Below are 14,382 nucleotides of genomic sequence, written 5' to 3'. Positions count from 1 at the left end.
AATTTCTTGAAGACTCTCTGGGTAGAGGAGAGTCCAAAAGGGAGTATTTTAGAAACAGAAATGATGGCAGAAGAAGACCAAACGGCCCATCCAGTCTGCCCAGCAAGTTTCGCACTTTTTTTTTTTTCTCATACTTATCTGTTACTCATGGCTCTTAGTAACCTTTTGGTTCTATTTCCCTTCCACCCTCACCATTAATGTAGAGAGCAGTGTTGAAACTGCATCTAAGTGAAATATCTAGCTTAATTAGTTAGGGGTAGTAACCGCCGCAATAAGCAAGCTACACCCATGCTTATTTGTTTACCCAGACTATGTAATTCAGTCCTTGTTGGTTGTTGTCTGTATATAGATCCACTTTTCTTCATTCCCCTTGCCGTTTAAGCAGAGAGTTATGCTGGATATGCATTGAAAGTGAAGTATCAGACTTTCTCCCCTGCCGTTGAAGCAGAGAGCTATGCTGAATATGCATGCAGTATCAGTCTTTCTCCCCTGCCGTTGAAGCAGTGAGCTATGCTGGATATGCATTGAAAGTGAAGTATCAGGCTTATTTGGTTTGGGGTAGTAACCGCCGTATCAAGCAAGCTACTCCCTGCTTTTTTGTGAATGCAAATCCTTTTTTCCATATTTCCTCTTGCCGTCGTAGAGCAATGTTGGAGTCGCATTAACCATGTGTATGTTTATTGAATAAGGGTATTATCTCCAGGCACTAGCCATCATTCCCGCGAGCCACCCACTCTTTATTCACGTCCTCTAGACTTTATGGATCCACAGTATTTATCTCACGCCCCTTTGAAGTTGCGTGCACCGGCACAGCGGCAAATGGCTGCTGTGCCGGGCGCCTCTAGTTCTGCCCTGCCCCCCAAGACCGCCCCTTTTGCTAGCCCCGGGACTTACACAAGGCTCTTTTGAAAATTGGCCCGGCGTGCGTAATGCCCGGCCACGCGTGTAAGTTTTTTAAATCCAGCCATATATATAAACCACTGTAGACTCTTGTAACACCGCCCCTCCCCCCACCCTGAGCTGAAAGTGATCCCCTTACAACGGGAGATATCTAGAGTGTCAGATTGGCCCTCCAACCCCCAGCCAGTAACTTGTGAGTATGCGTGTAAAGCCTCCAACACATACGTGAGGTGGGGATATTTTAAATGCTATGTGTGTATTTGCATGCACAATATAAAACTGAGCATAGTTTGGCTCGCATGTCCAATACATGCGCGCACCTTTTAAAATGCGCTTGTTACTGTTTATTTGTCACTTATCCTTCATCACGCTCTATTGTTTATCGTCAGGTATAAGTAGAAATGTGGGGAGCTCTGTATTGGAGGGAAGGGGATAAGAGGCAGAGGCAGGGCGGAGAAGGCAATGGATGTATTTATTAGCTCGAGGGACTGATGTACAAAAATATGCTAATAGTAGCTATTAACAAGGGTAAAAGGAGTGATCAACGTGTGTACGAATGAACGGTTAATGAAGTGCTAATGAGCCAGACAGTAAAGTATGTGTGTATTTTACCTATGGATGATATCAGAAAATCTTTACATATCCCGAAGATGTAGTTGCATTTGTTGTTGTTAAATGCCTCTGTGAAGCAATCTGCGCACATACTTTTTCATTGAGCTTTTAAATAATGAGCTATTTTGCATAGATTTTGCATCTCATCAAATCATTAGCAAACATTTCACATTAGAACTACTGCAAGCTAAGTTACACTTGTGAAAAGGGCCGTTTAGAGCTGAACTTTCAACAGCATCTATGTGGATGAAACTCTGATTTCTGTGCGTAAATTGACTTTTGAAAAATTGTCCAGAGGTTTTGTGCATATAAAAGTACAGATAGAAGGGATTCCGTGCACACTGTTAAGTTGCACCACAAAGGGGTATTCCAGCGGGGTGGAGCTGGAGCAGGGATAGCATTCACCCGCATGCTTTCAATTTTCAAAAGTAAGGCACGGAAATGTACCCGCACCCATCTACGCCTACTCCCTAGCAGGTCTGAATGTGTACGCATATCTGCCACGCACTGATCTTGGATTAGCATGTAAGTCCATTCTGAAAACTCGGGCTAGTCTGCATGTATGCGCACACTTGAACCTTACGCCGGCAGTCATAAAATTACCCCGTTAAAGCCCACGAGCCGAGCTTGCACGTGCTAACGCTGCTTTGAACCCGTTAATACTTGCGATAGCATTAATGCACTGTAGTGCACACCGAATTGTTATTCAAATAGAAGACAACATCTGTTTCTTTTGTTCCTTTCAGATTCAAAGCCGAAGGAAAAAGATACTCGATTTGTACGCTAATGTGTGTGGCATGGCAGAAGGTGAGCGCAGGGGGAAGCAGGTCATCAGGCCAGATCACTTCTAAGATGGCATGGACAGCTATGCTAACCAGGCCTTGATTAATAGCAATAGCGCTGTGTTATACACGAAACATGAACAGACCCTGGCAATAGGCTCCAATCCTCCTCTTTGCAAGGACCCGAGCCAACGGAACATACCAAGCAAAACTGCAGCACATGCCATTAACTTTGGCTCAAATAGAATGATTTATTGCAGGAAAATTAATATATTAGCCCAAACCAGAGTTTAATTATGGATCTACTACATTCCTGGGCTTTATACCTCTGGTTTATAGATGTATTTATTTTTTTTCGGCATTTACAAATGTCTTTACCTTCTTTTCTGTATGGCGAACCAAATTTTCACCTGCAATGCTCATGCCATGCTTTTTGTTCCTTGTCGTCCAGGAGGATTTAAATGCGTGGCTTCCAATCTTTTTCATGTCACAGCACACTCAGCACTCCATCACCTTTCCGCCCCTTTTACTCACCCCAACATTCATTCTCTCCCCTCATCCCTATCATCATTGGTTTCCCTTCTCTTCCTTCCCTCTGGCATCAACACCTCCCTTTCCCTCTCCCCCCACAGTCACGGTATCCTTCCCTCTTCCTCCCAACTGCCCTCATCTCCTTCCCTCCACACTGCCTCTGTGCCACTAGGGGAGGGGGGAGGGACTTTTTAAAAAATCAGGTGACTTGGGATTTTTAAAATAGCAGCACGTTTCATCAGCTAGGGGGGTGCCCCTGATAATGAAAAGAAATCAAACACAAACCCATGCACACCCCGAAAAGTTACAAGCTTGACTTTCAACCTATGTCCATGACCAATGCTCAACGGTAGGAGCCTAAGTCTCGAAGCTAAGGGCTTAAGCTGAAAGTTACACGCATATGTTTTTGCATCCACACGATATTGAAAAACAAATGCTCAGGCACACAAGATATTCCATCCTATTCACACTGTTAAAGAAAAAAAGCACCCCCTGCAGCACAGTGCTGCCTCGTTCTTGCTAACGGGGCCTTCCGTTAAACGTTCTTCGAACATCTCTTGGGTCTCACCTTTTAACATGTATACTTGCAGGTCTCAGTCCTACAGAGCTGCCGTTTGACTGCTTGGAGAAGACCAGCAGGATGCTCAGTGCGACGTACAACACCGAGAAAGCCATCGTGAAGACGTGGCGCCACCTTGCCGAGAGCTTTGGGTTGAAGAGAGATGAAATAGGTGGCATGACGGACGGGTTGCAGCTCTTTGACCGTATAAGCACGGCTGGCTACAGCATCCCGGACTTGCTCACCAGACTCGTGCAGATAGAGCGGCTTGACGCCGTGGAGTCCCTGTGCGCAGATATTTTAGAGTGGGCGCAGCCTACGCCCAGCCCAGCAACCCCGACCAGCAGCGAAGACTTGTGATTGGCGACACCTCCTTGGGCACACTCTGATCTTTCCCCATTTTATTTTGCCTTTGAGTGAAGAGCGAACCGGTCTGCGTGGATCCCCCCTTACAGTAGCTGAGAATCCTGGAGACATGGAAGGTAGCAGACGGAAAAGAGCCAGCGTGTCCCTCACCAGGTCCAGATAAGTTGGAAGGCATACTGTGACTGAAATAGCGTGTGCTGCCAAAATGGACAGCAATAAGCTAAAGCAAAAAAAAAAAAAAGGATATTAAAGAAAACAAATTGAAAACTCCTATCAACCAGCAAAAACTATTTCTTTAAAAAAATGACAGCCGAGGGAATGCTTGAGCTCCACTATAACGGATAATGAACAGACCCGCCAGTCACTTATAACAGTGCAGGTGAGAGACTGTTTAGCAGGCCTGTCCATTTAATGTCTGCCAAGACTTTTTGTTCAAAAGGACTCGACAGCTCTGTAAAAATCAGGTCCGGTTCATTTCTGCTGGGTTTATTGGTACTGTATGTGAAAGCGACCAAAGTATTTGAATGAGAACAGATCTTTTACGGTAGCATTTATATGTATAATTGATTTGTTACTCTGAAGGGATTTTTTTTTTTATTCCTTTTAATACATGAAGTTTGTTGTGTTGTTTTTTTTTTTTTTGCTTACTTGGATTGTACTAAAGCAAAGGCCGAGTGGCTGCTTCTGATGATGCCAGGTGGCCACGTTGCAAGGCCCACCTGCTCCAGAAATGAAGTTCAGACTCGGTAAATTGCAGCTGGTCTCCACTGGCAGAGGAAGAGCCAGCTGAGGACAATTCACATTAACCACACTCGTAGACAGCCCAGGTTATTTAGCCCTATGCGTATTAAAGCGTGCATGTACTGAGCTTCCATGTCATCGGCTGGCTTGGGCTTAATACTGTCCTGGTGTGAAGCCGTACCCCGCACAGCGGGATTTCAGACAGCAGCGCTAAATTTAAAAAAATTTACCATTTCTTTGAAGTAGAAAACCAAATGTTTTACTGGACAAGATATGGAAAATACCATCATACATACAACAGATTTATAATTAGGGGCAGAAAATGTTTTCTACAGAGCACCACCATTTTGTTGATGTTTGCAGCTGCTGTTTTTTTTTTATGCCTAGTCTATGTAACTTATGAGAGACCTTGTATTCCTTTATTAGACTCTGATTTTGGAAAAAAAATATGTTTTCCTTAATGTTGACAAAGTGGCCTGTGATGATGATTTGCTCATTTTCTCTTCCTAGACTGACACAGGCACAGAGTCTGGCATTACTTACTTCATCAAGGACGGTTTACTAAAAGGTTTAAGAATCATTACTAAATTGGGACTTGACTTTTATGAGTAATAGGTATCAGTGTCCTACTGTCGCAACATGCTGCAATCTAGTTTACAATTTTTGTTTTCCATCTCTTTTTTTTGTTGTTGTGCAGTTTAGTGTAGACCGGTTTTGCCATGCATACAGCTGCCGAGTTAGATCTTGGTTGTTTTTCTAGACCTTCCCTCACTTGGGCTTCTGGTGCATGCCTATTTGGCACCCTTCAGTCATTCATTCCCCGCCCCCCCCCCCTCAGCAGCTCCAGCATCGCGCTCCCTCCTACCCCTGGCAGCGGCTCCAAGGCAGCATTGGCTCTGCTACAACGCCCCTTTCACCTTGTGCTGGCGGGAGAGTTTGCTGCCCCGAACGTCTCGGCATTGTAGGCGACCACCTTCGGAATATTTTTTTCTCCGCAAGCACTGCTATGGGTTTCAGTATCATCCCTGCCTCAGGCAAATCTCACTATTATTAGAAATGAGAGTTAAACACGTTATAGGTGATACCTTTCAATTGAACTAACTCACTGTGTATATAACTAGCTTTCGAGAGCTCAGGCTCCCTTCATTCCCCTCTTTATCTCCTTACCTACCCCCTTCAAACGGATCCATTTTAGGCCAGGCTAGGCTCTGGCTGGGATTGGTTTGCTATGCTCCCCATAGGATAGGGGGGATAAAGCTGGCTCTCTCATGGAAGGAGAGCGTCATAATACTTTGGTGCCGACTTCGTCTTAAATAGTCTGCCGTCACCCCTCAAACGCTAGTCACAGCAGTATTGAGTTAGTCAAGTAAAAGGATATCTACAGCTCAGTTGTTGACCTTTATTTCGATGCATTCCCGTGGACTAAAATGCAACCACAACACTGACTATTTGTAAGAGCTAAAGTAGTTGGTTCTCTCTCTCTCACACCTGTGTAACGGCAGGAAAACGTATAGTGCAAAGGATATGGGATTGAGGAAGCCTAGCGCTAGGACTCTGCTGCTGTGGTAACTGTTTTCAAAGCGGAGCACTGCTCTGCCATGCTCCGGGCCAAGAATTAGACCTTCTGTTAATTTGGCTTTCTAGCTCAAAGTGAATTCTGAAGGCGCTGCTAAGGAGTCTCGTGATTTTACTGGGAACTGAATTGGGGATCCATAAGTGGGGGAAAGGAGGCACCATAACCACTTGCATTTTTGAAGGGCTGCCCCAAAAGTGTTTGAGGCAGGTTTTAGACTATGCCATGTTACTTAAAGGGGCCAATTTTGAGTAGCCCATGGCACTGCAATGTACACTCGGACCACCTACTTAATTTTGCCTTTGGAAATTGCCTGCCAAGTACATGGGTGTGGAAATGTGCATTTGCAAGGGCTCCTTCCATGGGGTCTGGATCGGGGATAAAATGGAGAATCTAAACTTGAAAATGCAAATGTATTTACACTGCTTACTCCCCTAACACTAACATACCCCCAGGAGCATCTCTGCTGAAGGTGGATAAAAGGATGCGTATCTTTATAGCCATTCTACCCTCATCAATACCTATCTACCCACGTAAACGGCGCTGAAAATTTGTTCTCCCTATGTCTATTTACTAACAAAAGTAATTTTGTTAAACTTGAGACATCTATATTAACGATATCTGGTGTCTCATGTAATAGCTTAGCTCAATGATTAAAACATATTTTTGCTAGTCTTTGCTAAAAGCCAGAATCAGACTTGAACAAAGTAGAAATAAAATTATCTTTTACTTAGTGTTGGTGGTACTGTTGGTGATGTAGGAAGAAGGGATAGTTTGGTTTGTCATTAGCTGCAGTGACTCTGCATTCTAGAATAGGGAAAAGGAACCCAAAGACGGGAGAGAGAAGTTAATAGAAAACAAACCAACTCCTTCGCATATAGAATGCACAACAAAAGCAAATAAATGTCTAAGGTGATCCTCATACATTCAGACATAACATGCCATAACATTACAAGGAAAAAAAAGACCATTCAGTAATGGACAACCATCGTCTGTTCGTTTCAATCATAGGTCACCCAAATTTTTCAACAATTTATATAATGCACATAAAAAAACTTAAACTTGTGGAGCAAAAACGAGACCTGCTGACCCAACACTGGTCCTATGTTTCAAAACCTGGAGTTCTGCATGGTGTGTACGATGCAGAAATTGAAGCAGCCATTGTATGCCTGTGCATCAATTGTGAAAAAAAACATGGGTGACCTCTGATTGAAATGAAATGAGGGTCCTTGTCCACGCCTGAGTGCTCTCTGACACTTTACGATTGACACGTTACATCTGAATGTACGAGGATCACCTTCGATATTTTTGCTTTTGTTGTACATTCTATACGAGAGGGAATTGTATGGTTTTCTATGGGTAGTATCTTGAATAGTTCTCTCTTTTTTTTCCCGCTTTAATTAGTATCCCCTTTTTGCTGCTTAATTTTAACTTGTTTTCATTATTTCCTAAAATTCTACCTAACAGTAAGACTTACTTTTTCCTCAGCGCCAGTAGTGGAGCAATGATGACTTGGGCCTAGGAAGGCCTCCTTGCCAAGACAAGGATGAGGGGGGTGGGGCTTCCTCTAATGACCAGGGGGCTGCAGGGGTCAACTAACTACACAGGGCCAAGCGAGACCATTTTTAAATTGCCTTTTCCGAGTGTGTTAGCTCTCCTCTACTGTCTTTTAAAGGCAAAAAATGGGGTCCAGTTGTGGAAACATACTAAAATGTTTGAAGATATTGAAATGCTGGTCAGAAAACATGTTGTCTGATTTCTTTTGCTTCCCTCTCCTGAAAATCTGTCTGTTATCTTTTACAGAACTACGTTCAAACAGAGAATATAACAGGGCTTCCCAAACCTCTCACAGCAGGTCAGGATATCTGTGGTACATATACTTGAGATAAGTTTAGGATTTTCTGCAGGAGTGACCTACTCTGGTCCTCAAGAACCACAAACAGATCTGGTTTTCAGGATATCTACAATGAATATGCATGAGTTAGATTTGAATGCACTGCCTTCATTAAATGCAAATCTCTATACATGTAGCATGCATATTCACTATGGATTCCTGAAAACGAGGCCCGTTTATGGCTCTTGAGGACCAAAGTTAGCCACTCTTGATATGCTGGCTAACCATCATATGCAGATTTCTCATGCATATTCATTAGGAATATCCTGAAAACCAGACTGGCTGTGGGGGTCACCACACTAACCCTTGCCAAACCGTGATGTATAAAGCTGATTGGACATGAACCCCTCATTATTTCAGCTTGGTCCGTCCTCCCTGTATCTTTCTTGATAAGTTCCAAAACCATTATAATGCTGTTATTGCAGCTGTACCCCACTGTGTGTTATAGCAGAGAAAGGGTAGAGGTAAGCCTGTTCTCTGCTATAACACACGGTGGATGGCAACCGTAAAATGTGTTTTCATGGGCAGATCTCTCTTTGCAGTTTTTCCATCTGTATCAGTACCATGTTGTGGCATTTACGACAGCCATCTGATGCAGGTCAATTCCACTGGCAGATCCACTTCTGATTTTGTGGCTTTGCATCTATGGACGTGTAGTGCCAATCGCTATAGGAAAAAGTAGATTTGAGCTAGGTCATTGCCTTAAATTTGCAATGGATGACAAAACGTAACAGCATGAATTGATAAAACCCACTGTCCGTACAGACTGATATGATAATATTGTCAATATATTTTGAGTAGGAAATAGTGGATTTGACACAATATATTAAACGGAAGACTTGTCACCTGACAAGGTCAGCTGCTTTCTTAAACACATCGCCGTCAAAGCAGTAGGATAGGCAATCCATGGCTTTCAGTTTTAGGAGGGCTGACGCCACCAGGGCAAATTAAACTGTCCACATCTATTTATTACAAAGCTGTAGGATGCAAGCTTTGCTCTGATAGAACTGAAGGCCTCACTGAAGCAGCAGCTTGTTCCCATGGTTTATGCAGCAGGCAGTTAGTAGCATTAAGAAATTCAATGCCTGTACATTGGCATGATAACAGGGAGGGGTACAGCCCATGGCCTGTTATACACAAAAACTAATGTTTTTTCTAAGGCAGGAGAGCAAATGACTGTAGCTAATAGACTGCTTTTCATTTTTGGTTATTTAAAACTTAACCACCCAAACGTGTTAACTTCTTCATGTCTATGGAAAAAAAATTAGTAAAGAATACTCATATTGCTGAAAGGCAATTATTATTTATCCCTGCCTCGTAAGGAGCATAACTGGGCACTCATTAAGGAGAAGCAAGCTGAAAGGAGGCATGAGCAAATAGTTGTTTTTAAATCTGGCATCCAACTTGTGCCATCCTTGTTAATGTACAATGGTTATAACATATTAGGCAGGTCAAAAGAAGTCAATTTTCTTTTGCCAATGTTGTGTTAAAACATTGTCCAATGAAGAAAATGTAAAGGATTAGGGCTACCTACAGTGATAGAAGAAAATCCATGCTAATGTTTATGGGGAATGGTCACAATGAAAGGGGATGGTATTATAACCCCTTTGTAAGTACAGGGGCCACGTTGCTGGAATTAAACTTTTGGGATATTGCTCTGTGGTTGCTGCTTAATTGTCACAAACTAGTGTACTGTAGCTGCTCAGTTTGCTTCAAGGAAGAACTTTCCTACTCAAAATTCAAGGCCACGAGTTGTCCAGCCCGGTGAAAGTGCCCATCTGGGTTGGGCATGAGCCTAAGACTCAAGTGGGTACTGAAATGGCTTAACGTAGCAGCACTCATTGGGTGCCAGGACAGTCTGGAAAGTGAGGTTACACATGCTGACCTCACCCACTGATCTGCTACCGCTGGCACAGAATGGGTGCTGCCACAAGACATGAGGGGGGGGGCCTTTAAGGTAATGCAGTTTATTTTCCAGACAGACACCAGTAAAATAAATGATCTGGAAGCAGATGTGGGTACCGCATGGTTTTGCTTTAATGTCGTTTATTACCAAGGGGGTGCAGTCTCCATGCATGAGAAGCCCATCAGCTAAATCTGGAGTTGTCATCTTGTTTGAACCATGGGACTAATCTTTTCCAGCAGATCTAGTGCGCTACTTCTTTAGGTGAGAACAGATAATCTAGGGCCTCATTTACTACATATTTCTCCCAGAGTCACAGAAAGGGAGAGAAGCCTTAGTAAATTAGGCCTCTGTCAAAGATTACGGCATCACGCCAACTCGTATAAATAATATGTACACTGAGCTGGGCTATACTAGTCCTTTATTCTAAAAGAATAGCTATAGCAAGACATTTTTGCATACCTCACCCCCAAAAACAAATTTTAAATATTAGACCTGTTTAATTCTGTATATATAACTTATTGTATTGTATAAATTCATATGTAAATTCCTGTAATAAAATGCTACAGCTATAAAATATGTTGATTTATTTTGCTCTTAATGGTGATTGCACCTCAGCTATGTGTTTGTTTTTTTTTAAATTTCATGTCTAACAGGTACAATACATCTTATTTCCTTGGTATAGACTGTCTAGACAAAGCACAGGAAAAGATCTTTGGGAAATAAATTGTACAAGGCAGGATCTGCACAAGTGAATGGTTCCGAGTCATTTGCTGAGACGGATGGGATGTTTTGCCATCATGAAATGGAAGAAAATGTGTAATGCTTGCTATATCTTGTATTACATAAGTAGATGTACTGCTAACTAAAACTTAGCATGTATTCCATTACTCACAGTCCACTGCATCATCCTAATAGAAACTGACGGTGCTAATTGGTGAAAAACTATCCCAGTGCATTCAAGATTCATATTATTTTAGTAGCATACACAATCCTCTTCCTTCCAGGCATTATTTACTCATCTTCTTATTTTAGATGTCACCGTTATTACTCTACTAGCAAATTGTAGTTTCAATTCACCCCCACGCATCGCGCCAGCCTTTGGGTCTTCTCCGAATGGCAACTTATAACCGGAATCGACCCTTTTCTGATATTTGGGACAGCCACCTATGCACCATGGCTTTACAAAAGGTATGAGGGGTGTTCCATTAAAGCCTGACCACAGGTGTAAGAGACAGAGTGCAGGTGTAGATTCAGAAGGAGAAAAAAGGCCACCAACCTACTCCTAACTGCCTGGGGTTGCTCTGCCATGAAACTAGAAAGGGATCAGAAACACTATATCAACTTCCCTTGCAACCGTGGTTCTTGACCCTCCCGCCTCTTCCTAGGAGACAGCTCTCATGGATTAGAGCAAGTATATATGAACTATTACTAGTCTGGATGTACACTGAAGGAATTTGGTGCAATCTAGCTGGGTGGTCTGTGCCCCATTTTGCTATAATTGCCCACAAATATTGAGAGGCCCCAATCCCAGAAGCAGCCCTAGGTCCAGTCACTCAGCCTTTAGGGCTCAACTGTGTGGACCTAGGCTGGAGGCAGACAGGGATGTGTTTTTCCCTTGAGCTAGAGAGGGAGGCCTCTCACCCCAGACTCCCCTTTGTTAACCCCAATATCTCTCCTGGTTGGTGGTTACTGGCAGTTAAGGGGTGAGGCCCCCTCCTAATCAAACACCACATAAGGTCTTCTTCCAAAAAACTTTAAAGGTTTATTACTCTGCCTCCAGCACAGCAACTCTTTACAAACATTTCAAAGCGAGTATTAAACTATAGCTGAATTAATCACAGACTTCACAGCCAAGATACATGTTCACCAAATTTGATTATACAAATTTCAAAGAAGTTTTCCAATTCCTTCCCAGCACTTTACCTCGCCCCCTTCTCCAAACTCATTTAGAAATATGTTCCTCACATTTTTGTCAGATTGCCTACTACCGTATAAACAATAGCTCACCCTACTTTCCACAGGGTGATTTACCACCTCTCTTTACACATGTCACCTCCATCTGATACCCCCTTTCCTAGGGGTAGCTCTTCTGTCCCCAGCAGTGCTCATGGGCTTCCCTGGTGTTTTTGGCACACTCCTCCTTATGAGCTCCTCTTCTGGAACAGGGCCACCTCCTGCTGGGTTGCTTCTCCCGTTCCCTGGGATAATCTTTCATGGAAAGGATCACTCGTCAGCCTCGGGCCTCTCCCCTTGACAGGAAGAGCCCTTGCAGAGCCCACCAGCCCTAACTGGCCACGTCTTCCCATTTCTATGGTGGGGTAACCTGGAATCTCCTCCCACCAAACCTTGCACTCAGATTACTTACCCCCAGAGAATCCCAAACTATTAACATCTTTATCCAGAACCTTATTCCATTACTCAGTATAAAACCTATTCAGTTACCATCTATTTTGCCATCTGATGGCGATTAACTGGTACTGCACATACAACATTTTAACCTTTTCCAGAGCCAACCTTAGGGCTCCCCCACTTCTCTAGTCTTTACTCAAAGATATATACTCAATCTGGAGGTCTTGTCACATGTGCCTTTGCAGGTTTTTCTTTAGGTACCTTGTGTTCCAGCAAAGTCATATTTATGTTACTTGAACCTTATAGTCTTCATGGAGAAATGTAACTTACCTTATAACTTAATTTCCTTGAATCCTGCTACACCAGTCCAAATGCATCGGTTTTGTCCTCCTACCAGCAGAGGGAGACAGAGGACATACCTTTTTCTGTGACATCATCACTGGTAGTTACCATGGTGGCAGTTTCAGCAAAAAGCCAATATTACGTCAAAGTCATGGAAGGTATGAAAAAATAGCAACTGACTCAAATTCTTTAACAACATGAATAAAGATGTCTTCCTCAAACTACCCCTCTAACATTTTTTAGGGTAAATAGGAAAACAAGACATGAAGCGAGAAGAACATGTGAACCTCCAGTTGGCCTTTAAAGGAGAACATAAAATCTCTGAACCTCAAGAAATACTGCTTCAAAGAATATACAGGTCCAACATCCCGGAAGAGTAATGGACTGGTGTAGCAGGATTCAAAGAAAAGAAATTAGCTGGTAAGTTACATTTGTGCTTCCCTTTCATCCTGCTACACCAATCCTGATGCATGGGAAGTACCCCAAATCCATGTAATATGGGAGGGAAAAAGTTGGGCTGACTTGAGAACTGCAGCCAAAGGCCACACCCTCCTTGCATTTATTGGCTTCTAATACCTAGGCTTATGGGCCTGCATAAATACCCAGACTGAAATGTCTAGTGAAAAACTGTAAGGAAGAGCAAACAACAATATTCTCCAGGACAAGAGCAGAAGACTCCACCAACAGAATTTGGCTGAATGTGCCCGAAGAACTTCCAGAGGCTGAAGCAAGTGCTTTTTTGATTCACCTAGCTAAAGAGGCTTTGGAAGCCTCATTGCCTCTAGGAGATTCTGCAAAAAAAAAAAGCAATCTCACATTCCCAAGAAAAAAGGAATTGTGACTTTAAGAGCCTAAGAAAAATTTGATGGACATACACTGGACTGGAGTGACCTCCTCTTTTCTATGACACTCCCCTTTCAATAACACCATTAGAGAAAGTGCCTGATTTAAGTGGCACACAGAAACCAGATTAGGTGAAAAGGAGGAGACAGAACAAGACCAGGCTTGTAATTTAGAAATAGTTGTAATTGAACAAATGGCCATTAGAAAAAAAAAGCCAACTACAACAATAATTCCTTTAGGGGAAAAATACTATCAAGAGGCTCATACAGCAAAACCCACTAATGCTCTGTGAGCAAATTAAGGTCCCACTGCGGAATCAGTCCTAAAAGGAGATCTATGATATTTACATCCCTTGGAAAAAAGTGAGGGAAAAAAATAGTAAAAACAATTAAACCACCTGGACTCTACTTCTAGAAGAGAGTATGGTGAGCATGGTGCTGTTGCAGCCTCGTAAACCTGATGTACAGTCTCGACTCATCTGTGTTTTGCCTTTTTCCTCACAAATTTTCAGGTTCAAAAAAGCACATGGAGATATTAGCACATTTTATAATTTCATCATGTTTTTCAGGATTCCGTGATTTTTGCTTTACTCCAGGGGCATCATATTCAAGATTAGCTAGTCCACTCTGAATATGTTGAAGTTTCTAATTCTCGTGATACATTTGAGAGTAATGGGGGACAATTTTCTTGTTGTTACTCGAGTAAATACTTTTTAAAATCAGGCCCATTGTGGTGTGTGTATGTAATTAAATATATATTGGTAAGACGAAGAGATCACTCAGAGCTCATTGAGCATCAGAGTTCTATTTCTCATCAAAGACACGATGGCTCCTTTGCTAGAGCACTGTTTCAATTTCCCGCACACTTTTGCAAATTTTACATTTGCAGTTTTGGAGAGACCAATGGTTAAAAAATTGCATGGCGGGGATTTAATCTTCTTTTATGAAAACACAAGCCGTTAAGCCCGTTAAAACGGGCTACATC

The 14,382-nt window shown here is 42.7% G+C and overlaps 1 protein-coding gene across 5 annotated transcripts in view; it reads left to right on the top strand.

Annotated features, from left to right (window-relative positions):
• EDAR (ectodysplasin A receptor) overlaps positions 1 to 4,062 on the top strand; it is a 182,100-nt gene extending 178,038 nt beyond the window's left edge. For all 5 annotated transcript variants that reach the window (XM_029604595.1, XM_029604594.1, XM_029604597.1 and 2 more), the window contains 2 exons: positions 2,259 to 2,319; positions 3,416 to 4,062. In XM_029604595.1, the coding sequence (XP_029460455.1) occupies positions 2,259 to 2,319; positions 3,416 to 3,744 (390 nt within the window). In that variant the 3' untranslated portion in view covers positions 3,745 to 4,062. The remainder of the gene's footprint in view (positions 1 to 2,258; positions 2,320 to 3,415) is intronic.
• Positions 4,063 to 14,382: the final 10,320 nt, after the last annotated feature.

This window comes from Rhinatrema bivittatum, chromosome 5, assembly GCF_901001135.1.
Source record: "Rhinatrema bivittatum chromosome 5, aRhiBiv1.1, whole genome shotgun sequence".
NCBI lineage: Eukaryota > Metazoa > Chordata > Amphibia > Gymnophiona > Rhinatrematidae > Rhinatrema > Rhinatrema bivittatum.
Note: the sequence above shows the minus strand (reverse complement) of the source record. Positions and strands in the feature narration are given on the sequence as shown.